Below are 27133 nucleotides of genomic sequence, written 5' to 3' on the forward strand. Positions count from 1 at the left end.
AGGGTTAGGATATAGATTTATCTTACTTTCCCCATGGGAAGACAAAGCTTTCCTTTTCAGACACTCTTACAACAATGCATTGCAGCTTCCAGACATCTTCAGGACCAGGATTGCTGAGACCAACAATCACTTTTTCTAGTGACCCCAGGTCAACAGCTTCAATGGTAAAAGTGTCAGTCTGCAGACAGATATTATTTCTCTTTCAGTCATTCTGGTTTTACATTGTCACCCACTCCAGTACTCTATTTTGTTCAAGTTCTTTCCTCTCTGTGTCTTATGGCCAACACTTGAATTTACAAAAGTTGTTAATGCAGTCTTCTTAAAACATTATTTAAAAGTTTTATGTACATAATATCATCAGTTAATAAACAAATCCATAAGCCTGATCATTATGATGTATAAAGAATGGCTATTTTCCTTCCGCTCACCTGTCCTGTCTGGAACTTTGCATGCTCCTCAAGATTGTGCTTGAGTTCCCTACGACCAGAGTCACCCAGGCTGCCCACAAGTGTAACGTACACATCTTCTACTGTGCTATCTTCATCTGCCTCCGTCACCGTCTTCACCAAGTATTTGTATTCTTTTGATGGGAAATGCAAAAAAAACTTTACCAGATCACAAGAAAAAGACAGGTCTTGAAAGTTTTGAAAAGAGAAAAGAAGGGTTCTATACCTATCAACAACAGCTACAACACTTGTCCATGTATCTTGACTTCAGCTTTTTTCCTTGAATTACATTTAAGAATTGCTGTCGGTGTTGAAAGATGTGCTCTCAGTAGAAAGGATTTACGTTAATAATTTTCTGCATAAATATTCATTTGTAAGAGCATTGATACATAATTTTAATCTCTCTTGAAGTGACAAAATAACATACTAAATTTTAAAAACACTAATTATTTCTTGTTATGTTTGAAGGAAATCGTGGTAAATACATACTAGCTAATGGTTTCTCATTAGGGCGCACAACTGGGGCTTCAAAGACAATGTCACCATGCTTCTCACGAAATGAGAGCCACCGTCTTACTGGAAACTCAAGCACTTCTTGCGTAATATCGTTGGTCAAGACGACCTATGTTTAACATAATGCAGATCCATCAAAGATGTTTGACAGGAGTGTGCTGGGGAGGACTTGGGGCTTCCAACAGCATGACATTCTTTCAAACATCTAGTATACGTAAGGCCCTCATGTAAGTGTTGGCAAACAAGCAAACAGACATTTGTACTATTCTTGCACATAAGTCTAATGTAGAATACTGATCCTCTGGTTAAGTGGTTGAGTCCTTTAATGTGAAGGACCTATCAATTCTGTGTGTACATCAGCAACAATTACATCATACTGAAATAAAGTGTAGGAAGGCAGAAGCTGATGTATATATCTTCACAAACATACATAAATGATCACAAATGAACACATTGTTTGCCTCTCTTATTCAGAAGCATTAGTACAAATAACATTATATATATATAAAACGTGAATAAAGAACACAATATTTCTGGTGCATTCTTGTTGAACCAGTTACCTTCTCCACTCTCCAGCCATCAGTCATCCCCCTGTTGTCATGCTGCAGACGTATTTTCTGGATCTTTCCAATTTCTTCTGGCTCCAGCCAGATCTGACAACAATCAGAAGAAAACCCTTTATTTTCTATCAGTCTGATGAGAAAACAATATGGCTATAAGAGAAAATCAGTCAAGCTATTCATGCATCAAGCACAGTTATTAACTGTACTTTTATTCATGCAGTGAGAATGGTGAATTTGCTTTTGACAAAAAATTAAACAAAAATACATAAATGATAAGACAATAAAGAAATAATGAGAATAATTTTTCAATAATAATCATTAAAACAAAAAGTCTAATGTAGTCCAGAAGTAACCAAGCCATGAAACTCAAAATAATTTCAAACATTCTTAGATGTGATTTATAAAATACAACGATGAAACATTTTTATCAGATCCATTATGACCCGAAGCAATGTGTAACAGCTTACATTGAATTTATCAGTCTTGCCCTGCTGAAAGCAACTCCTGTCATCAGACTTGAGAGGAAGTGCCCCTGAGCTGCCTTTGTCTCCATAAACAGTCAGAGACACGCTGGCATCTGTGCCACTGCCTTCTTCAGCACTTGTCACAACCTGCACTTGCCAGTCTCCTGTAGTCATGATTATTTCAAGAAATCTTACTTTATTTTTACATGGTACAAAATCTTACTCCGACTCTTATTGATGTAAGTATGATAAGTCATACTTATTATCTATGAAATTTGGACTCCAATCAGCATTGTTTTCCACAGTTGGCTGTAACAACCCTTTAAAAAACACCCAACTATGTGATGTTTTACATGTTTGTGCTACCAATTTGAAGTCCCCATGCATGATGGATAATCCTCCTATTTATCAATACATTATAAATATTACAGTACAGAGACTCACAATCTACATCCTCCTCTGAAATTTAAATGGTAATTTTTAAGTTTATTTCAATGACCTTGAAGTAAATCTTTGGCATTACCCAGTAAACAAGTTATATATCTGTAAACATGTTGTCATTCTTTAATCCATGATGTTATGTAACACCCAAAAGATCTGATGAATAATTACAGAATTGATACCACTGATTACTTGTAAAAAGATGAAGAATCAAACCTGCAGGTAAACTGTTTACTGGTTCTGGTTCGTCACTGACCACACCTGTTAGTGGCAGTTCTCTTTCTGTTGCTCCATCACCCTTTCCTTCATCTAGCCATCTGCAGAAAAAATTGCTAGTGCAGTTACTCTTAATTTATACTGTTGTATTTGTTCTTTACTAATATAAGCTTACATGCCTCAGAGCCAGAACCAGAAATTAATGTGGTCTGTGCAGTCACCATGCAGATACAGGTTCATACTTTTCTTATGTTTCATACTTTGTTTGGATCTGTGTCTAATGGGCTGATCAATGTTATTTTATCCATCTGTATATCACAAGAAAGCAAGAAGTACCCTTCAAACTTTGTGAACTAAATGGATTCATTTTTTTTATTTTGTGAGGGGCTGACTTGCAGTTAGGATTAAAATGTTTATCAAATTTATAGTAAACACCATGGCCACATTTGTAGGACTGAACTTAAAGAATCTCCTCTAACACAGGCACTATGGGTCATATGGTGATGAATTAACCAGACGAAGTGAATTACATAACACCCCATTACACCCATAGCATCACTAAAAGACATGCAAGCTGCACTCTTTCTGTATCTCTCTTCACACACCACGGTGGCAGAAACAATAGACACTTCTGATGTGCAGATTAAGGACTTGTTTCAAACTTACTTCTCACAGTTGAAAACATATTTCTCCTTGCCATTTGCTGATTCCCTGATGGTTATTTGGTCCAGATACCATCCTGACCCAGCCCCATTTCCATCATGGCTGACCAATACCTTCTGCAGCTTTCCAAGGTCCACTGCCTCAATTATGAACACATCTCTCTGTCACATAGGAAATAAGCAATTTTAGTGATTTAGTCCACAGCAGGGTGTGGATGGGCGGCCCGGTGGCGCAACGGTTAGCGCTGTTAGCGCCTGTCACCAATACAGTGAAGTTGCTGCCCTGAGTTCATTTCTCGTCTCGGCATGCTGTTCTTTCTCTGCACGTGGCATCTGTTACAGGGCTGGCCGCCCTCCGCCAAGACGGTCCCAAGCCTGAAAAAGGAGAGGTTGGGCGTGGCCAGCACCCCACCCCGTAAAACAATCCTTGCTACCAAAACATCGACAACAGTTAAGACTGTAGTCGATGGCCTATGCCCCAGGAGGGGCGAAGGGCTTTAAAAAAAAAAAAAAGGGTGTGGATGGAGTGATAGAAGGCAAAAACAATGGCAAACAAATTCATATTCAAATGTAAATTTAAGATGTGCATAGCAAAATGCAGCACACCAGACAAAAATGTCACAGGTCTTGCAAAGACAGTCATGCTATTAGCAGTATATGAAAATTCAAACCTGATTTCTCTCAAATGCTTTGAGATTTGAAGTGGAACCATGCAAGTGTCGCTTCCCTGTGTCTCCTCGTTGGCCATATATTTCCAGAAAGATATTGGCTTCTGTTTCAGCTTGATTCTTATCACCAGTGAACACCTCGACATAGTACTGAATAACTGGGAAAAAAGTTTTAAATGTAACAGAAATCAAAAACCTGTGCCAATATTTCATTTGATACTGAGTGAAATGAAACTTTTTAATGACACCATGGGAAAAACATTCACTTAATTATTTGCATTGTACGAAACAGACAAGGACTGCCCAGTGTAAAGGACAGAAATGTGTGAAACTGTCAACTGGTTTTCTCTAAATAAACTAGGATATCAAAGTGATTGTCCTTTGTCTTGTGGTATGGACTGTTACACAAAATAAGATTGCAACCATGCATGCACACCTAGTAATGTTAACCAGACATACACCATGACAAAGGCATGTAGTATCACTTACTCGGCAGCATCTTGGCTCTGTCTGCTGTGTAGACTGGAAATTCTTGCCAGTGATCATGGTCTTCATCCAGACGTATCCACTGTTTAGCTTCAAATACATACTGTTTACTGTTAGCCACGTTCTCAAGTTTAATCTGCAAGCAAACAGAGTTGGACTCATCAGCATCCACACAAGGATGGGGTAATAATAATAATATGTTTATTTATATAGCTCTTTTTCCCTAAAGGTGGGCTCAATGCACTTTACTAAAAAGAAAAACAAACAAACAAAAAGCATAATAAGAATGGATGTTGGTCTCAAAAACAGTTGTATCAGCATCAGTCAGATTAGTCTGAGCGGCATATTTCACTGAGCTTCCTGGAGATACATGATGACAGTCATTGCAGACTGGTCTGTACTCTAGGCAAAGCTTGCTGTGATTGATCGACATTGTGAAGAGCTGGAGGAAGGCAGAGTTTGATGGAGACACTGCTGATACACTGATCTCAAATCTAAGTAATGACAATTCAGCCAGTTAGGCGAAGAGACATCACTCTCCGCCCAATCCTTCCCTGCTTTGCCAATGAAGAACCTGAAAAGGCAGCGCACTAAAAACTTAAAAAGTCAACACTATCAAAACAACAGTTCATGAAGAAGTTTAAAGGGACTACTGGAAGAATGAACAATGACCTTCTGAGTCAACATTGATAACTATGAAGTGTAAACCATCCACTCACTCACCAAACCACTCCTACACACACACAGAGAAACAAGGATAACAGAATTTATGAGGAAATACTAATATCAGAACCAAGCAGAGGGATTTAGCCCTCTTAAATAAGCAGCAAATCCTTAGGACGGCATCTCGTATCCTAACTATTCCTAGTCATGTGTTGGCGAGTGAGTTCTCACTTCTGCGGTCTGGTCGCTGATACGCTGTACAGGTATGTCGAACGAACCATTACCGAAACTCGTTCATTCCGCGTGCCATTTACTTCTTCAATTCCACTAGCTGTGATGATGATGTGTCAGCCTGAGGTGACCTTGTGCGGGGTGCCCACTGAACCTCCTGTTGCTGTGTTACTATATGAGTGGGTGTGTGTGCACATGTGTGTGTGTATGTCACCAGAATCTATTCCCTTTAATCTCCTACATAATCTTCCCTCTAGTGTGCTGGCGTGTCATCATACCTGTAATTGCCCTTGCGGATTAATAAAGTTGTATTGTATTGTATTGTTAAGCTAAAAGAAAACTCTGTTTTCAGCACCACTTTAGCACTTTTCCTATATTGCCTCAGTAAAAAGCTAGATAGATTACCATGGGTAATGAAATATCTCAGTGCCTACCCGTTCCAAAAACCAGGTTGGAGCCAGTGTAAAGTTTGAGTACCAGGACATTTGATCTCCATCATCTGCAAATCCCACTCGAAGCTTGTAAGGTTTTCCAATATCTGTGTTAGTCCCAACCTGAGGCAAACACATTACATAAGCTGTTATACATGATCATATAGAAAATTCTGAACTAGGCATTTTGCTCTTGGCAACAATTGTGTAGACAGCACTAAAACATCATTTCAAACCTCAAATTCCTGTGTCTGGCCTTCTATCAGATGGAAACGTTCATCTTCACCGTCTCCAAGAATCATAGCTTCTGTCCGTCCTTTGTCTCCATACAGCACAAGCGCTACAGATGAATGTGTGCCCTGTCCCACCTCATGCCCTGTCGATGTCCACACTCTCCATATGTGTGCTAAGAAAACAAAAATCATGGAATTGTTAGCCACATATATGTTTGCAGTATCTTATACTCTGAAAATCATCTAGAAAATTAGTCTGTAGCATTGTTACCAAAGTCTTTAGCTATACAGAGAATAATGTGCAACACTATAAGCCTTCAACAATAATTCTAACTTAAAGCTTTTTTAAAAAATGTCTTTTTTGTTACATAAGCAGGATACAGAGAAATAAGTAATAAAAGAATTTCATGGAATGTTTCCTAAGGATTATTTCTGAAGACCTTTTTCTTTTGGCGGTGAAGGTTGACGAGGACTCTTTGGCTTTTGTGCTGGGGATACAACAGAGGGAGGTAAATCTGGAGTACGTGCTGGCTTGTCCTTAAGATGCAACGTCCTCTCAGTCCGACCATCATCTTTACCTGCATCTAGCCATCTTGAAAGAAATTGAAAAAAAAATATATCAAGCAAGTAGTTTTTGACATTAGCAATCTTTGATACAGTGAGTTCTATAGTCTGATGAAATCAGTTGATCACTCACCTGTTGCAGTGGAACTCAAAGGGCCCTTGTCCATCTGGTGTGACCACCACTTGCTTTAGAAACCATCCTTCACCTGCAAGCAGTTGCAGTAAGTAAAACAATTTAAAGATTGCACATCGGACATCTCTGACGTGAACTGACAGAAGATGGAAAGCAGGGACATGAAAGCAGCATGAAGATTCACTAAAAATCCTTTATTATTGACAAAGTCTTCAAAGTTCGAAACTGCAAAGGTTTATCAGACATTCTGGCAGCATGATGGCATAAAAGGACATACATGTAACATGCAAATTCAAATGTATTAGTGACAAACTCTTTAAAGCATCACTGTCATTCATTTTAGATTATGACAGCAAGATATGGCTAAGAATTAATTTTCTGATCACCAATTGATTGTGAACAGTATATATACCTGCTTTCGCTTGACTGTGTCCAATAACTATTTTTTCTAAAGTTAGCAGAGTCACAGCTTCCAGCTCAAAGACATCAGTCTATAAAACAAAATAATTGAATGCAAAAAGCTGCATTAATCTGCAGTGATATGGCACACATTAATATGCTTTATTGCTATCAACCTTCTTTTCATAATCTTAGGTAAATAATAATAATGGAACACAAACCAGATTTGTCAGACAAAGAAGTCACCTTTTATTATTCAGTGTGAAGTGTATTTAAAATCTACTTGCTAATGATGCCTTTATCTATTTCTGTGATAGGAAAGATGCAATAACTGCTACAGTATATTGTGTGGAAAGTATCTGAATCTACTTATCCCAAATACTTGCTAGTACCTGATTGCGCTGGAACATCTTGCTGTTTGTGAGAGACTTACGAAGATGTCTTTTGCCTGTACTCCCCATGTGACCATGCAGCTCAATATAAATGTCTGCTTTTGTCTCAGCATTTTCCACATCTCCAGTGACTACAGACACTCTGTATTTTATCACTGAAAATACACACATACATGTAGTACGCACATACACACACAGGCACATATGATAGATGTAAGATGGGAGCTGCACACAAACTCCGCAAGAGTTGTTTTGAAAACATGTGGTTACTGATCTTAATTGATAGCTTCATTTATAGGACTTTTTTTCATTAAAATGCTAACAGTGCTGTCTTTATAACAACTTTTGTTCACATTTATTTAGGTTTAGTTAATGAAATACCTATTTCAAACACACTCATGAACTATAAAAGGCAATACAAGTACTCAGAAAAGGATGAGCACCACAGTACCTTGGAAGACATGAACTGCAGGCCAGACCACAGGGAACTCAAACCAGCCATCTCTTGAGTCACTGACATTGAGAGAGGTGTTCAAGTTGGAAGAGAAGTTGTCTTTGGTGTCCATGTCCTCAAATTTCACCTTTAATACAAATCACATAGTGAAATTATTAATGTAGTCTAGCTCTTGTGATACCCACAACATTTCGGGGGTTATTACACCATATTTTTATTTTGACTTGGAATTATCTGAGTATTATCACGTGATTATCTTTTGCCCAATAAGTGTGTGTCTCATCTGCTTCCAGATGTACCAAGCTTTCTTTTGAGGCAGGAAGTGAAGCAGTAAGGCAGACAAAGGCAATGATCAGTTCTGCCTCAACAGTTTTTATCCTAATCCAGGTTTGTAAGAACTATCCTTAGATTTAAATATGTAAAGTTATGGGCTGAGTAGGTGTGGTGCATTTGTGTGGTTATACAATTGCTGTGCCTAAGATGACTGTGGATTTTTATAGGAAGAAAGAAATATTATTCTCATGTAGCATGCCAAACAAAGGATGTAGAGAAAACTGTATCATAAAGTAAAATCTTAGGGGTAAATAACCACAGAACTATAAAATGAAGGGCTGATAATGGCATCTGTGTACTTTCTCAATATGGCTTTTAAGAAATGGAAATCCAGCATGTTTTAGTCTGTGCATATTGGCAATTCAATCACACCTTGTCTATTTCTTTTTTTTTTCTTTTTTTTTTTTTTCCTTTCTTTTCTTCAGCTTCCAACTAAAGGGAGATCACAACATGAGGAAATTTCGCAAAAGCATGTACGTAATGACTCTCAAAGACATCATGCAAACAAAAAAAAATTGTAAAGAAAGAAACTCGATGTGCTTAAATATGGTATGTGCCTGATATTGTGTGTATGATAACTGGCTCAATATTTTTGATGTTCTGCACACAGAATGATTAATCAAGCAATACTGTGTAAGATGATAGAAGAAAAATCACAGGAGAAATTCTGTTTAAAGAAGAAGATAAAATAAAAGTATGCATCAATTAGTGACTTACACTGATTTCTCTCCTAGCTAAGGCATCAAAAGCTACAATTGTTTGAGGAAGTACTTTCATACTATAGCATCCAATTGCAATATATTTGAATCACTGATTATACCACAACATACCCTTGCAATATGTAGTGTCTTGTATGATAAGATGTCAGCAAAACCCAACCTGACTTTAAACAAGTCTCCAATATCCTGGGCAAGATGCACCTGAAAAGTCATTAATATATTAAAAAATACAACATATGTTTGTAAACAATATTGAAATCAATGTTTGCAAGAGGTTAATGTCTATAAATAAACCTAGACTTAATAGACAAAAGAAATTAATCATGACATCAAATAAAAATAACCTGCACATCATCATTAAAGAAAAACAAATTGCTCACCAAAATCATCTGAAAACATACCTCTGCTGTGTCAGTCTGGCCTGGTTGGAAAGGATGGCTGCGTGTGGAGTGAAACCTCAAAGGTGAGCTCTCCCCTTTGGCACCACACATGACAAGCACCAGGTCTGACACATCTCCCTCTGGTGGCTCTTCACTGCTGGTTATATTCACAGACCAGTGGCCAGCTAAAATTCCAGACAGAACACCGAGAATGAAAGAAGGTAATTTTCCTCAGTTCTACATTTTTACCAATATATCAAATGCAATTGAATGAATGAATGGAATATGTACAATTTCAAATTAGTTAAAATTTTTGTGTATTTGTGTCTTCTGTGTTTGTCTTTTGTTACTTGTCTGCATAGTTGTTTCTCCTTCCTTCCTCTATGTTCTGTCTATGTCTCCTACTTGTCTTAAGTGCTGCAAGCATGATTTCATGAGCATGATTATGTGCGATATAAATCACACATTATTTTTACAGTAGACTGACATTATAATAATTTTTAAATTGATCATAATAATCTTCTGTGTAAACTGGTGCTCACATACAAGTATATATATATATGTGTTTGATTGTGAAGAGATTTGTATGTAAAACACACAGAAACATACCACTGACAGGAAGATCATCATTCTGCTCAGCAGGAATAGCAACTGGTGATGGCCAAGTGGCACTGACAAATATCGTTACCTCCACATCCTCTGATCGATGGTCGTCATCCCCAATGCACCTGTCAGGCAAATGTAATTTTAATCATAACGACTATCCAGCGTGTTAGATTCCTAGAATAATACTGTTTAATGACAGCATTCCTTTTTTGAAATTAATTTGCATGAATTCAAAATCAATAAAGAAAATTTTAACAATATTTAGCACATAAACTTTTTATTTTGTAATATTTGCTTGCAATCTGAAGTTAAAAAGCATAAATGCTGCCCACAGAAGATGTTAGATATATTTTGACAAAAGTTAGTCACACATACTTGTTCCAGTTAAAGACATGGATCAAAGATGCATATACACCAGCCTTGACCTTGACTTGATCCAACTGCCAAGAATCCCCAGGACCTTTTGTCACTGTAATCTTTTCTATGTCACCAAGGTCAACTGCTTCTACGATGAACACATCTGTCTAAAAACAAATTATACCAAAGAAAAACTTATTAAGTATTTATGCCAATTGTTTTTAAGTAACAGACTGACTGATCTGATAAAATTAATTTAACTCAATTCTAATCTATAAAGAAACATATTTAAGGGACATAATTTAACAGTGACTCAATATATTCCACTTTAAATACTGCAGCTCCATTCCCTCAGCAATCAATATTTAGTGAGTAAAAATTAAAAAATCAAAATGACAAGACCATAAGAAAAGCCTCTGATTGGCAGCATGAGATGCACCCTTTTGAAATTTTGATTTCAGAACATCAGAATTGCATCAAACTGCCTTAATGTAATGATCCGATTCTTAATAAGTTTCTTTTTTTGTTTGATGCATCTAAGACCATATACAGCTTCCCTCACATGCAGCAAACCCATCTTCAAAAATGCCTCACACCATTTATCCTTACAATGTAAAATTTAGCAAGAAAATTAAAAAAAAAACATGTACTTTTCCATTCTGGAAAGGGGTTTTATTTCTGGAACTTTTGAGCAGACGGCGACGACCACTTTCTCCATTTTTGCCAAAGATGTTGATGAAAACGCTGGACTTTGTTCCTGCATCTTTTGTGTTTGCAGTGTACACCTGAACCTCATACTGCACCACTGTTTATACATATCAAAACATGCTTACAATAAACAAAAAAGAAACACAACAAAAAAAAACCCCAAATATTTTTAACTACAAATGTAATTTTCTTTCAGGATACTCATATGTGGTGAGAGAAACGTGTTCTCATAACATATATATATATAAATTTTCAAGAACCACGCCAGCTGCATTTTAACTCTTTTGTGCACATATGGCCTACTATCTGTAGCTGCACCTTACACAAGTAATACATGTACATACTGCTGACTATTACCCACACAAATATTAGAAATATAAACTGGGGTAAAAAATCAATATAATTATATAAGCTAAAGTATTCCAATCACATTTATCTCCATTAGGCCATAAAGGAAACAACTTTGAAAGGAAGTTAGGAACTTTTTACAACCCTCTTCTCTGCATAACCCTTTATAAAGAAAACTTGAAAATCCCGCTAGAAATACCTCATTCATTTAGGATTTATAACAAAAGAGCCCTTTCAGGATGGTTTGGCATAGGAATAGTTGATTTCTGCTTAATTTTTACTTTTCTTACAGGTCTGTTTTGTTGTTCTATCTCGTTTAGTTGTTTTTTTTTAACAGCATATTTTCCTGAGTAACTAGTTCCGTCCTATTCTTGTGTTGTAAATGAGTTAAGATGTTCACAGACCTGACAGGAAAGGCTTTTCCAGGTGAAGAGTGGGAACTTCTAGAGTGACATCTCCTCCAACCATTCCAATCCAGCGAGAGAAGTTAAAACGCAGCACTTGCTTTGTGTCAGAATCCTCTAAATTGACCTTTATGAAACAGAAATAACTTCATAAGAAAAATACTTAATCTTTAGTGTTAGCACTTAATCTGCTGGCTTTCTTCCTACTGCAAAATCCAATCATTTGCACACATAACCTATAGCACAAATGAATTTATTGAGGTTGGTAAGATACAGATAAAGGTGAGAGTCATTATTAACCCTGCAAATTAATGGAAGCATTATCATTCCAATGAAATCAATGAAGTTAAAAGATAAAAGCAAAATAAGAAAAAGTAACAGCAAAAAATGTTCACAGGTGTTCAGAGTACAGCCTAACACTACTATACTAAGTGTAATGTGTGGGTTAGTTTTAGAATTGAAAGCAGTCAATAAATATAAAAGAAATCCAATGAAAGATTCTGTACCCATTCCACCATCCAGACAGGATTGTCATCATCTTCTCTTCCAGCACACACTCTTAGTTTCTGAACTTCTCCTATGTCTCCGATCTGCAGATCCTGTTGCAAAATTTACTTGTGCTTAAATATCATTCATGCATTCCATATTTCAGCTTGAATGAGATTAGTGAGCATGGTGTACAAAAATGTACCTGAGTAGGTATAAATGATTATATTTGTGTATATTGGTGTATGTAGGCATGACTCTGTGCTTATTTGAGCATGTTGGCATGAACCTGCTTGTGAATATCTGTGCATGGTGTCACGAATCTATGTTTATGTAGATTTGTACATGTACTCAATTATATAGTTGATTATAATTTTAACACACATAACTCACTCTGAATTCGTCAATGTGACCAAGCAGGAAAAGATCACGTGTCTCATCTTGCAGCTCAATTGGACCTCGGACTCCATGGGAGCCAAATACTGTGACAGAAACCTGCTCTGGCAAAGAGACAGCTGGCAAACTTGCATCCAGTCTGTCCTCTGCTGCCATCTTGACTTTGCATGTCCATACACCTCCTGATAAAAACCTTGTTTGCATGTAACTTATATCAAACTAATCTATGCGTTCAAGTACCTGTATTCTGAGGGGAGACCTCAAGTTTATACTACCAGAATTTGAAGTCCCAAGGATTTAATGCAGGGAGGAATGAACTTCAAAACTCACAACAGGAGAAAATAAAAATAAATGAACATCACAACTTATGGATAAAGCTCGTTTCCTAAAAATCATCTTTGGTTAATCAAGAGTATTTCTTTATTTTGGAAAAATTGCTTATTATAACAAATAAATAATTGGAAAATTGTATTTCACCATTTTCTTAATGTCTGAAACTTACTTGAAGGCACTTTGGATCCAGAATCTGAGGGAATAATTGAGCCACAAGGAATAAGTTCTCGCACAAGTTTGCGGTCTTCACATCCAGAGTCCAGCCACCTAGAGACGTAAATTGTTTGTTGTAACATAATGAAGAGAAATAGAGAAATTTGCATACATGATTACTTACATGCTTAAATATGTACATGTATGTATCCATGCATGCACACACTCTCTCTCCTCAACACACTAATATATACATACACATACACTGATACACGCACACCCACATACCCATATTCACATGCAAACACAATATAAGATACTCATGAAACAAATCTAATTGATGTTTCATTCCACTTAATTATAACTAGCTTTATCATATAATACTTTTATAATGTAACTTCAACCACATTTGCAAATGTTCCAACCTGTTGCAATCAAAGATAATCTCTGCTCTTTTGTCAAGGGCTGGAGCATTGATGGCATGAACAGTAATTTGTTTGCAGAACCAGCCACAACCTCGCCCACTCTCATTATGACCAATCATTATCTTTGTTACATTGCCAAGGTACAAAGTCTTTATCTCAAAACTGTCAGTCTGGAAACAGATTAATAAGCATAATCTTTTTTTTTTTTTACAACAAAAGTCAGGTGTAAATAAAGTGAAACAAATATTTCTATTTCCATTTCTTAAAAAAAAAGTCTGACATTAACATGGCTAAAGAAATCTATTGATACAACATGAGTCCACTTTTGATTACAATTTTTAAATGATAAAAAAAACAGAAAACAATATAGAACTCTTTAAAATGTAAACACCCCTTAAATTTGAAATTGATTGTTCATCATGAAAAACAAGATGAAACAAAACGCATCACAACCTGTCCTCTTCGGAAGGGCTCTCCATGAGATTTAGAGTCTGACAGAATTTCTCCCCCGTATCTCCCCATTGTCCAATCAAGGTGCAAAATATCTCAGCATCTGTTTCTGCCCTTGGCTGATTTCCTGTTACAACTGTGACTAGATAGGTTGTTTCTGCAAGATAACATTTCATAAAGTTTCATAATAAGGAGGAAGAAAGATATGATTAGATCCACCAAGCAGCTATAGAATGTTCAAAGCAACAAATCAAACCGCAATGCACATGCTCTTTTGGTTATTGTTTCATCCAAAACTGAAAGGGAATGGTTTAAAATCTTTAAATGATACCTCAGAATATAATGACGCAGCAAAAAATAAAGATCATTACTGTCTGTGTGAGTTACCTGGAAGTGGTGCTATGTCTGGTCTGATCGCAGGCAGCTCAGTGCAGCCTTCAGGGTTTTTCAGAGAGGATTCTACTCTAATGCTGTTGTCAAAGTGAAACTCTTGATTTGTATCAAGATCCTTCAGCTTCATCTACAAAAACACATTGATTTATGATTTATACTCTGTAGTCAGAATATAGTTCACATGACAAGATATCTTCTTGTAGCTTTAAACTGTTAGCTGCAGTTATTATTAATGATGCTTATGGTCTGTCCTGTTTAACATAAAGAACAATAAACAATAACTTTATCTAACAGTTCCAAGGCAGAAGTTTAAGATGACTTTCATGAATACTGTACAAATAGCAGGCACTTCGTCAAAACAGAATGCAAAAAATTTAAAATAGACATTTAAGCTTAAGATGATCACCTACTCGTTCCATAATCCACAGAGATCTGCCTGTGCCTTCTGCAAATATAAGCCTGACTTTAAACAGTTGTCCAATGCTCCCAGCATCAATCTGCACAATGGATGTATCACAAATCTATAAATGCCAATTCTACAACAATATTTAACAGATTATTTTCAAGTATAGGTTTTCAGTCTCCACAAGCCCATAAAATTTCAGTATGCCTGAAATATTCCATTCAAAGGTACAATATTGAAAACAACAGTTCACACTTACAGAAGTGCATTTGCATGAAGTTTCCTGCACTTTTTGCTCCTGTTTGCCTGTTAAACTAAAAAGATCGACTAATTCACTAAATGAGCTTTTTGTTCATACAATGCTTGGACTCATTAAGGTTTTACTGCACGAAACCTTTTGGTTACCTTCACTTTCACAGCAGAGCCTGGGTTAAATGAAGTATTCTTGTTGAGATGAATGGGTTCTGTGTGTCCATTAGTTCCATACAGTATCAACAAGACCTGCTCTTTAGTGCCTGCATCTCCCTCTTGCCCTGTCCATACAGATGCTTCCCAATGGCCATGACTTTCGATGGGGTCATGACCCAGCACCCGATGGACTACATCATCTGTGATTAACGATGCTACCTGCAGTTCTGCAACAACCAAGGTGTTATAGAATATTAGCACCTACAAAGTATCATATTCTGGGAAAAGAGTCATTGTGAGCATGGGAAGGAGTATAGATGGCTGCAAATTAAGAATGCTATGTACAAAATGAGAATGCTAAGTATAAATTCCCATCTCACAATACAGCAACCACACCACTCAAATGTTATGTCAAGGATCAATTAGACATTAAAGTATTTAAGTATAACCATTGCATAAACCAAAAAAATATCATTTACCTTTGATGTGCACTTCTTTGGAATTGTTTCGCGCATCATCAAGCCAACAGTTAAAGTCAAAGATTGCCTCCTCCAATCCTGAAATGCTCTCCATCACTGTGATTCGCTCAACATACCACTTTTTGGCTGCACACAAATACAGGAGACAAAACCTATTTAGAAATGCTTCTTCTTGGGAGTAGTTTTTGTTATCATAGCTTCTGAAAGTCTCCTGACAGAAAGAACATGAAAGAATTAACAGCTGTCAAATACCTCTTCTAAAACCCAAAAGTAAGGAGAGGCCAAGGATGTCATTTACAAGTGACTGCTTTTCTTAATCTCTCCTTCACATATTTTTTATTGATTCTCTTTCTCTCTCTTTCTCCCTCTCTCACACAGACCCCACCACCCTTACACACATATGTAACCATGTCACCTACCATACAGCATCACTCGTGCACACTTTACAAAGATAACACTTAATGTATACCCATAAGTTTGTTGGTATCTTTATTATGGTGAATATTTGCTCACCACCTGTAGCTACTGTTGCTACAACCACCTAAAAGGAAAAACTCTAAACAAAATTTACTCTCCAATAGGACTGCTGGCTGGATGGCAATCCACTGGTGGTGCTGTGACATTTCTTTCCAAGCCTCCCTCAGACTTGTGTCTCTCACCACACATCCCCCTTGCCTTTTATGCTCACCAAAAGGGTTAATGTGCAATGGGTGACTGGCTGTATTGAAGGACAGTGCCATTGCACCTTATACCTAGTCCACTCCCCAACCTCCCTTCAGTAATCTGCCCTCTAATCCACCCCCTTCCATAAACACACATATGCAAGCATGGTGCCAATTTTCCAACCTATGCTCACCTCTGTTATTTCCATGGAAGACTAGACGCAGACTCTTCAATGTTCCAACAGAGACAGCCTCAAGCATGTAGACATCTATTTTTCCAGACATCATTCTGTCTGCAGGGTTTGATACTGTACACTGCAAGGTTTGCTGTCCTGTGTCACCATTGCTCCCTATCAAAGTGACCGATATGTTGCCTCCAGATGCAGCTGCTGACTTCTGCCGGCCAGTCTGAACCATGATCATGTAGCGAAGAACTGTGAAGACAAAGCAGCTATAATTGCAGAATGGAAGAATAAGTATTAGATCAAGAAATAAAGAAAATCTCACCAAATAAATTAAATGATATTGAGACATTTATGCTGAAGACGATCAATGAGACAAAATTTGCCATCATGTAAGTACCTGGGACAGGTGCTGCACCTGGTGACATCACAGCACATTCTCGATGCAGCTGTCCATCATCACGATCAGCAGCCAGCCAGCGATTGATAGGAAAAAAGTACTCCTCATCTGTTAAAGTATCCACCATTTTGACCTAAAGTGACATAACATTAGTGGTAAGGTTACTAACTGTGGCGATGGAGATATCTTGGTGCACTAGCAATATCATCATCATCAGCAGCAGCAGCAGCAGAAACAAGATTGAAAGTTTAGAAATGAAAATCGCAAGACCAAGGCATTTCATCAAACACAGAGATCAAAAAGAAGCTGATGGTTTGTTTGCTTTCTTAAGCATCACCTCTGAGAGTATAGTACTGAAGGCAAAAGCAGAAGATCATGAGCTCTTCTATCTAAAGAATTTAGTCATCACTTACATAGTCCACATGCCAGCGATGGTCTGAGCTTTTGTTGTCAAGCCCAATACGAATTTTGGTAATTTCTCCAATTTTACCCAGCTTGATCTGAAAGAGTTCAATCAAGAATTGTACATAGCCCTACTGATGATCATAGAAGATAACATTTTTAAAAATGATTTTCACAATTTTAATTTGTTATCAACTCCTATATTCATCCATTTAATAATAAAAAACCTTTATTCTGACCAAAGCAAAGTCAAGGTAAAATTTATCACTAAATGTAATTATTGAAAAATGCATTAGAATGCTATCACTAATATCATTAAAATTAATTTACACATATTTACTATTTATTGGTGTGAATAAATGAGGACTAAAAATGTTCCAGGGACATGGTGGAAATCAACATGTTATTTTGATACACAACAGATAGGCATAGTGGCCATTACCATCATCATTAAAAAATTAAAATGAGCCAAGTAACCAAAATATAGAGAAAGAGGAATGTGTCTGCTTCTTTAATATAAAACAATTTACATACTTGGTCCTGTACAGCGTTCCTATTAGTATTTGACAAATATATGTAATATTTTATTCTTTTTATTTTACAGAATTTTTTTCAAGAACAGATTTCTATAAAAACAGCAAAATGTACAAAGTAGATCACACACCCTGAACTCTGACTCTTTACCACGCAAGAAGTAATCAGAGGAGAGGCTGTCATCCCCTAGTGGCAATGGAGGGTCGTTCCCTTGACCCCATAGACTGTTAAGTAGACTGGGGTACTTGTAGCTGCCCCATCCACATCACTGGTCTTGACTAGTACCTTCCATTCTCCAGCTGTTTTATCAAATTAAAAAAAAATTTTAAGTTTCAAAGCTACAAAAAAAAAAAAAATCTACATTTTCCTGCTAGTAAACAGACTCATATTGCATATTCTGTACAATTATGGGGCAAGATCTACAAAATGAAAAAAGGCATTTTGGATGTGTTTGCATGCATGCATATGTGTGTGTGTTTTTTTTATGAATTACATGTAATGAATACATGAATTACACATTAAGCTAAAAAGAAACACTTACAGAGCTTTGATCTATGTGTGTAGGTAGAATGTTATGTAAAATTCAATGTAGATCTTGCTATAAGAAGAAAGTATAAAATAATAGTGTAGAAAAGCTTACTACTGTCATTTCTGCTCTTCAAAGGAGCAACATGAAGCATGTCTGGGACACCTGCACAACACATTCTTTATTAGCAGCTGTTTCATTCACTTTTTCTTCATAGCCTTTCTAGTGCATGAGAAGGGCTCATGCATCAAAAGAGGTTTAATTTCTCAAAAACTGGTCTTGGCAATAATTTACTTTTATCACCATACTAAAAATAAAGGTTATTCCAAAGGTTATCGTAAACCGGTCTATTTTTGGTTGCATACAACATCATTTCCTGAAACCTTTGCTATCAGAAAATAGAAAATCTACAAATACATACCAATATGCCTCAGTTCCCTCTCTATTTTGCCATCATCCTCACCCCTGTCAAGCCAGCGCATACAGGGAAAGGTAAATCTACCACCTTCTGCCTTCTTGACTTTTACCACCACCTGGTCAAGAAACCATCCAGCTCCAGGACCTTTGCCATCATGACCTATGACCACAGACTTCAGATCTCCCAGATCAACTGCCTCTATGTTAAATTTATCTTCCTGTGACAGATAAGAATGTTTGCAAATTATGATTTCTTTGTCTCTGCCATGCAGTAATAGATGTAATAATTTTTTAAAAACCCTAGATATCTAACACAGCTTTTAAAGGATAAAGCTTCACATTTTGAAAATGCATTTGTGTCTTCCACATATAAGGAATACACAAAAAAATATTTTGTCTATATTTTACACTCACCTGACCCTGTCTGAATGCTCTTCTCTTGCCTTGTGGTGTGTACAGAATGCGTTTACCAGAGTCACCTCTTGTTCCTTTCAAAGTGATATACACTGTGGAATCAGTTCCGCCAGCCCAATGGTCTCCCGTAAGTGTTGTCACTTCATAGTGAAAAGCTAAAAGACAGTAAAAAAAAGTTACACAAGAGACATATATTCCATATAACATTTAGTTTTTAGAAAATCAAACTTCTAATGTTATAAAAGCATGGTCTCAAGAAGACACAGAATGTATACAAGCAAGGAAATGAAGCCTCACCAGGAAAGACAGGGTTACGGTCCTTGACGACTGCAAGTTCTCTCACTAATTCATGGTCATCCATATCTCGTGAGAACCAGCAGTCAAATCTGAACTCCAGAGTCTGACTAGTTGCTTTGTCACGTAGTTTGACCTGAATGATATATCAAATGGGCTACAAATTGTGCATTGCAAATTAAACTAAAATAAAGATTTTGCTCTTAACAAATGCTCCTAAATTTAGGACAGGTGGAATATGCAAATATGCAAAAAATAAAATGTAATTAAGTAAACAAAATTAAGTTAGCATAAATATTTCAGGTTGCCATCACAAAGTAATCTTTGAGAGTAAAAATTGACAAAAGCTCTTACTTCTTCCAGATGCCAAGCTTTCCAGGACTTTGTATCTTCCCTGTTTACTCTTAACTTGTAGATTTCGCCAATATTTCCTGTTGCAATCTATAAAATTAAAAAGTAAACAGGGATCCTTTTACTCAAAGGACCTCAACAGTGGCTGACCAAATAACACAATAACACAGATAAGATAAACAATCTTTCTTTACAATTTTGTAAAAAATTAATTCCTTACAAACTCGTGAGATTGTCAGGTTGTCTTTATAAAAAGTAAATTATGAAATCTTGATCAGTGTATAAAGTATAACTCTTACAGTGTTAGAGAGACTAGAATGAGCTTTAAACATGCCTACTCAAAAAGAATTTAAAATTCTTTTAAGATATCTGTGTTATTTTTCGTTCTATAAACTGTGAAAAACAGACACAAGAATCTAAAGGAACATATCTTAATGCACTTTCAAACATTCACAGTCATGAAATAGTAGATGAATGTAGCACTGAGATCATTTTCCAAGTCATACTAGCCTCAAATTCATCAATATTGCCAGGTTCAAAAAGCTGAGACAGTTTACTAGGAGCAAACAACTCAATGTCTTTGGAGCTGCCTTTACTGCCATAAACTGCTATTGACACTTTTCCTCCATTGGCAGGTGATGAATCATCTGCTGTTTTGACCCAGAGCTGATATTCTCCTTCTGAATGTACAGATTCAAAAGTATTTACCATGGGTGATAAATGAAAAATAGTCCACGAAAGATTGCATTGTTAAAAAAATGTTCTCATACTCAAATATATGTTAAAGAATCTATTAAATTGTTACAATTTCATAATAAACAACACCTCTGCCTCACCCAACTTCTTTCCTGTCTCCCTATCCTGCTTTTTTTCATAAGCCAGTCCCTTGAAAACATTGACATCCTTATCCTTTTCTTTTTTAAAGCATGCCTCTACAAGTAGCCCTACTAGTGATGTTGTAAATATACACGGCACTCACTAGACTCTTGTGGTTTTTCTCCAGGAAATAATTCTACTTTTGTCTTGTAGTCATCTTTACCAGCATCAAGCCATCTGAAAGAATTTTCAAGAAATTAAACTCTCAGCGTGTCCCTTGTGATGCTCAGGTACTTTCACAATGCAAACATTGTACAGCATCAGAAAATGATGAAACATTTTAAATTACCATACCAAAATCCAACTCCTAAGTGTAAATGATGAAGAAAATGATATTTCATTCATTGAAGTTTTACCTGTTGCATGGAAAATACACCTGAAGACTGTTTGCCTTGTCTGACTCAGAAACTGTTATGTCAGACAGGTACCAGCGCTCACCAGCTTGAGAGCCTCTGTGTAGCACCACTACTTTTTTCAGCATTCCTAAGGAAACTGCCTCCACCACAAACATGTCCACCTGTATGCCACAACATTCAGCACACAAAATTTGGTCAAATGTATTACATTCATCATGAATGTCTACAGAAATTTTTACTAAATAGCCCTAGTATTAACATATCGATTATGTCTTGTTAACTGTACACTTAATTTAAACTGTCTTTAAATGCAGCAGAAAGAACAATACTAATGCAGTTTGTTGATTCAAAAGCAAGCCTATTTCCGAAAATTACCTTTCCTCGAGTAAAGGGTTTGCCTTCTGACTTAGATTTGTATAATCTGCGTTTTCCAGTGTCCCCTCTTTCTCCAAAGATTGTTATAAAAACTTCTGCTTCTGTCTCAGCATCTGCTATATCTCCAGTCTGTACTTTGACCTGGTACTGATGCACTAGAATTTCAAACATAATAAAGTACATGCACTGAAACATTTACTCTAAATTATAGCTATAATAGCTGCAATACATACAAATTTCATTTCACTAACCACACAGCCCACAGGATGGGGACCTCATCACTCTTGTGTGGTCGGAAGATGTATTATTTATGAATCTGTGGTCTTCTCTATGTTCTCAAATACATGTATTTCTAGTATAAATAATCAAAGAGTTAATATGCCTGTCTGCCATATTAGATTAGATCACTTAAAAAGGTCTCGAGCGGCTGCTGAAACATACACCGTTAATGTTCCAAGTTTTCTAGAAATCTAAGTAATAATAATTGCAAAACTGAAAGCCATTCTTTGGTGTATCTTCAGTTCACGTCTCTCGCACACACACTCTAACGGGAAGAGAGAGAGAAATAGAGCTATGCTAGTCTAGAAGATCAAAGTTCAAGAAGAGTAAGTTTCTATTTTGAAAAAAGAGTGTTTTTTGAATACGGAAGGGCAGATGTAATTGTGCGTAATATTTTATCGATAAAAGGACTTAAAGGGTCAAGAGAAAGACCTGTGTGAGAATCTTTAAAAGGCCTTTCGGCGAAAAATTCAATATAAAAGGACTTAAAAGGACCTTGCAAGGACCTGGGAACCCTGCCACACAACTGGGGTACCTCATACTGTAAACATGTATAAATAACTACTTCATACACATTACAAACAGTATATTCAATGTAGACACATGAGTTACTGTGGAAGCCATATGCTGAAATATCATGAGCACAAATAAGAGAAATAATAGAACAGAAGCTGGAATGTCATCACTAGTTCTCTCTCTTCTTTACTCTCTCTTTCCCCACTTCTGATAATTCCTACCTCTACTCTTGTCTCCTCCTGTGTACTGAATGAATGTGTGTCAAGAATGAATAAAAGGTGTGTGTAAAACAACAAATAAAAAAAGAAGTTTTACTTTATAAGACTTAAAAAGAAAGTTAACATCTTTTTACATTTAGTTAAAAAAAAATTCTGCAGTCAGCATACACCACCACCACCACCACCACCACCGCCACCAATCACCACCACCAACCCACACACACACCTGGCAGTGGTTGTTTTCCTGCAAATGAAACTGGCAATTCCCTCCAGACATCATTATCATCATGAACACGGGACAGCCACCGATGCACATCAAACTTGAGGCTATCCCCCTTCACTTGATCAATCATTTTCATCTGCAGACAGAGACAAATTTCCAGTGTAAAACAGGAATGAAAACTCCATGCTAACATTGCATACTGAATCAATCAAAGGAAAAAAACGTAACTTCAGCATTCAGACTTTGAACAGAGATTTTAGATGTTTGCTTCAAATCTCACAATTTCTCCACTTACAAATTTAAAAACTATTCATGAAAAAATATACATCCATTGTTCCTCTTACAAATCTCTTCTGAACATCTCACCTTTTCCAGAAACCACTGAGCTCTAAATATCTTTTCTGACAATCCTATGCGGATCTTGTATAATTCACCTGTCTTGGCTGGATCAATGTGGATCTGAAAGCATGAGTTAACTGTAGCAAAATATGTTTATCAATGAAGCATTGAATATGATGTGGGGCAGCTTAAATAAGATAGTTAAGGGAGACCTTTGATGCAGCTTTACATGCCAAGAATGTAATAGAAACAAATGCATAAAAAAAAATGAATGCATGCAAAATCTGATGACTTTTTAGGATAAAATATCTTAAGATTAATATTATGCTTTACCACATAAAAGCCTTTATGCACACACACACATTTCAAACAGTTTACAGGCCATCTATTCCAGATGAAGCAAAATCACTTTTATGGTCACTGTCAACATTATCAATAAAACATTCACGTTTCTGCTAGTTGTCAAAGCTAATAAATATATATACCACAAAGACTTTTGTCAGCACATACATGGCAGAAATTTAACTGCAAAATGTCTTACTCATCACCACAATCATTGTCATGAAGATGGTATGATCTTCTGTTGGGAAAGGGGCAGAGAGTAAAAGGCACAGCAGAGTGATGTATCTTACTTTAAACTCATCTGTGATGCCTGGAGAAAATACACCATCAGCACCATCCCCAAGAAGAATGGGCCCATCAAAACCTCTATCACCATAGGCAAACAAGATGACAGTATCAAGACACCTCATGTCATCATCGGCACCAGTTGTTACTTGAACCTTCCAGTCACCAGCTGTCAAAGTGACACAACAATCAGATACCATCATTAAACAGTACAGAATGTAAAGCCATAACCTTTTGGTCATTAGGGGCAAGATAATAGAAAGTAATGCCATACATAACCTATAGAAATATGACTGTGTAAAAGCTACAAAATTTTCTGCTGACTGAAACTAGGGGAGGGGGCAGGTCTTGGGATCAGTTTGCTTAACACTGCACTTGCTCTTTAAGACTACCAATATGTGCTTTTCCAGCTGATGTGTCAACATGGAAATTCTTCGTCAAATTAATATTCCGGAGGAAAAAATCTTGCAACTTGTGTTTCTACGAGCAAAAGGCAAAATGCTATAGAACATTGGCATTTTAAGTTGGAACGCTACTGGTGAGGAATTTCAGGTGTAGATGGGTAAAGAATGCTGTGCCACAAATGGGTATCAAGCCAGCTAATGTGCACAACTCCACCCTCAGATCATAGTGCTCCAACCACTCAGCTATCTGCTTCCTCTATTAGATCATATACAAGACTCAAAAACTTCAAATAACATTAATGACAAAATTTAAAACTTTGTTTTGCTGAACCTGAAGGTTTATTTCATTAACACTTCTCATTAATAATTTCTTAACTGATTTTGAAAAAACAAAGCAAGTGACCTTCTTCAGAAAGGAGGCATATGTCACAAGATTGATAAATAGTTCTAACTGTGATCCCCATAAGTTTTTTCCCCTCAGTTATACATAAACGTAATTATCTGACTTTCCTGATCTGCTTTTTCAAATATTTAAAGAGTTTGTACCCTGTGGTTTCTCATCTGGTGGTTCAGTCTTCTGTCTCTCAACAACTTCTGGAGCAGGTTCTGGGAAACATTTCATTTAAAAACATCACATCAGCTGTAACCCCATCTTTCAAACACAAAACACACAACACTGAGAAAACTATTTTTAAAAAAGTATTGTGCATTATTTCAGTGATACTTCACTTGTCATTTATTTGTTAAAAAAGGCAAATGTTGTCTGACCACTTATATTCACTTGTTGGGAAGTGAGATACGTATTAGAGAGAGTCTCCTTAGAGTAAGGAGTTTTAGATATCCATTCATCAGGTGGGTCAGCTGGAGTAAATTCTCTTGCCACACCTCTATCAAGCCACCAAGTAGGTGTGCCTTAGAAATTGGTATTTTAACTACCTAGCTATTTGCTTCCCATATGCACATCATCAAATTAACTACAAATAGGTGACATTTTTAACAAAAGTCATATGCTTTTTATATTGTCAATAATTATTGTCAATTTTTACTACCTACTCCAATATATTTTAAATTCTTTTAATTAGTCCAGCTACCCCCACCAGCATAGTGTGGCACTTGTTTTATTCTGAAAGACCTGAGTGCATTAAGTGTTGATGTATTTTTGTGTGGTAGAAATATTTTTCTATACCAGCTGTGCAAGGAATTTTGAGTGAACTTCAGTAAATTACTGCTTTTGCCAATTTTTTGTTTTTCTTTTTTTTTTTTAAAGAATTTGTGTATGTGTGTGTTTATTTTTAGAAGAGTATTTAATCTTCAGATCTGCATTTGATCAATACATCTATATTGATATATCCACACTCATGGATGATCAGATATGTGGAACATACACTGAGCCATAAGGAGAAGTTCAAGGATACAAGAAGACAGAGGACTACATTAGAAAAGAATATGATGATAGGGAAAAAAGAAGAATAATAAGTTTGTTAGCTTTTAAGTATCAACTTCTAATTTATTCATACTATAATTTGCACACCAAGCTTTTACTCCATATACAACATGAACAAGTCAAACCCTAACGAGAAGAGAGAATTCCAGTTTAGTTTTTACAATGGAAGTTGCTCTTTTAGTTTTGAGTGATACTATCTTTCTTTTATGGATTATGTATGTGAATGATTGTGGTCTGTATTATTTTAGAAGGGGGACTGTTAATTGCATTTTTTTAACTGCATGCAGCTATTCTGGTCATAGTATTCTTTAATTCTCCATTTTGAAAATTCATATGTGATCTTACCTGTTGCTGGCTTAGTGTCTGATTCTGGTAAAAGAGAAAAAAAAATAGCAACAATGTTACAAAATAAGACACCAACACTTTAGCAAAGCATCTGAACTTGGTCACCTTAAATTTATTTTCTTTCAAAACAGAAGATATAACACTCTCATAAACTTCTCACTGGAGTAATATCTACAGTATCATTAAAGCAATAGTTTTTTATGCTTACATGTGTTGGCTGCATGTACATAGGCTGCCATAAGAATTTTGTTTTGTTTTTTTGAGGTACAAATATTTGTGTGTGCATGTGTGACTATAGCAGTTGATCAAAGAAATAATTTTCATCAAGAAGTGTACTTGATATTTTATTGTAGAAGTCACAGCCCATTTTGTACTTCAGTAAGGATTTTGTAGAATATTTACGGTTTAATTGGTGTTTGGCAGGATAAGTGCAAACGAATTGAAAGAGAATAAAAAGAGGCAAAGTGCATTTTGGGAAGACCACAAAACAGTATATTGTCAAGGTGTGATTAATCAGGTACATCTCACTTTCAGCAGTCAGAGATGAAACAACAAAGCAGAATTGCCAGAAGTTAAGCAGGACATCTCTCAAGAATATGAGGAAGTGAAAGATACAAGCAGCACTTTGGTCCATTTAAAGTCATAGCAAATCGCCCTTGTGAGATAGGGAAGATACAATTTTACAATGCTGACAATCTATCAATATGGTGCTATTTTTTATTTCGTATGGGAAAAAAGTATTTTAAAAACACATGAATCAGAAGCACATGTTTATATATCATCATACCAAAATATCTTATTAAATTATCGTAACTATATGTTGTATTCTGGTGGTGGCACAGTGTTAACAGGATGTCTCAAAAAAGATTATACATAGGAATTAATTAACTCTTCCAAAACAAATCACACATAATAAAGCAAAACCATTTAATTTTGACACAATTATAAACCATTACTTGAATATTATATAAAAATAACACATTTAAAATTTTATTTTTATTTGTGTTGGAGCTTTTTTGAGACACCTATTACAAAAAAATCTGTAAAGGCACTCTCAAGAGTAAAGGAAATTTATCACAGAAACAAATGAAAGCTTTTTTAAAGTTAGTCTAAATGCCTATATATTGTAAACATAATTATAAATTCAATGGAACACCAGCAAGTTGAAATGATAAGGGTCACAGTATTGACTGTACACCAAAAATATGT

The 27133-nt window shown here is 36.2% G+C and overlaps 1 protein-coding gene across 1 annotated transcript in view; it reads right to left on the reverse strand.

Annotated features, from left to right (window-relative positions):
* LOC112573649 (lipoxygenase homology domain-containing protein 1-like) overlaps window positions 1-27133 on the reverse strand; it is a 46240-nt gene that overhangs the window by 2973 nt on the left and 16134 nt on the right. The window contains 51 exon segments of the mRNA XM_025254210.1: window positions 27-178; window positions 429-580; window positions 936-1068; window positions 1520-1612; window positions 1990-2150; window positions 2644-2744; window positions 3310-3467; window positions 3977-4131; window positions 4463-4595; window positions 5788-5907; window positions 6021-6190; window positions 6458-6609; window positions 6715-6787; window positions 7127-7205; window positions 7506-7660; window positions 7957-8086; window positions 9123-9212; window positions 9413-9576; window positions 10001-10119; window positions 10373-10521; window positions 11005-11159; window positions 11815-11941; window positions 12321-12413; window positions 12694-12878; window positions 13199-13296; window positions 13608-13777; window positions 14061-14110; window positions 14113-14214; window positions 14445-14577; window positions 14861-14947; window positions 15259-15488; window positions 15741-15866; window positions 16597-16836; window positions 16985-17117; window positions 17398-17484; window positions 18051-18121; window positions 18124-18219; window positions 18561-18611; window positions 18868-19081; window positions 19278-19432; window positions 19575-19707; window positions 19926-20012; window positions 20433-20602; window positions 20902-20975; window positions 21155-21315; window positions 21530-21684; window positions 22769-22901; window positions 23132-23224; window positions 23737-23900; window positions 24682-24741; window positions 25925-25948. Of these exon segments, the coding sequence (XP_025109995.1) occupies window positions 27-178; window positions 429-580; window positions 936-1068; window positions 1520-1612; window positions 1990-2150; window positions 2644-2744; window positions 3310-3467; window positions 3977-4131; window positions 4463-4595; window positions 5788-5907; window positions 6021-6190; window positions 6458-6609; window positions 6715-6787; window positions 7127-7205; window positions 7506-7660; window positions 7957-8086; window positions 9123-9212; window positions 9413-9576; window positions 10001-10119; window positions 10373-10521; window positions 11005-11159; window positions 11815-11941; window positions 12321-12413; window positions 12694-12878; window positions 13199-13296; window positions 13608-13777; window positions 14061-14110; window positions 14113-14214; window positions 14445-14577; window positions 14861-14947; window positions 15259-15488; window positions 15741-15866; window positions 16597-16836; window positions 16985-17117; window positions 17398-17484; window positions 18051-18121; window positions 18124-18219; window positions 18561-18611; window positions 18868-19081; window positions 19278-19432; window positions 19575-19707; window positions 19926-20012; window positions 20433-20602; window positions 20902-20975; window positions 21155-21315; window positions 21530-21684; window positions 22769-22901; window positions 23132-23224; window positions 23737-23900; window positions 24682-24741; window positions 25925-25948 (6496 nt within the window).

This window comes from Pomacea canaliculata, linkage group LG10 (genome assembly GCF_003073045.1).
Source record: "Pomacea canaliculata isolate SZHN2017 linkage group LG10, ASM307304v1, whole genome shotgun sequence".
NCBI classification, from domain to species: Eukaryota; Metazoa; Mollusca; class Gastropoda; order Architaenioglossa; family Ampullariidae; genus Pomacea; species Pomacea canaliculata.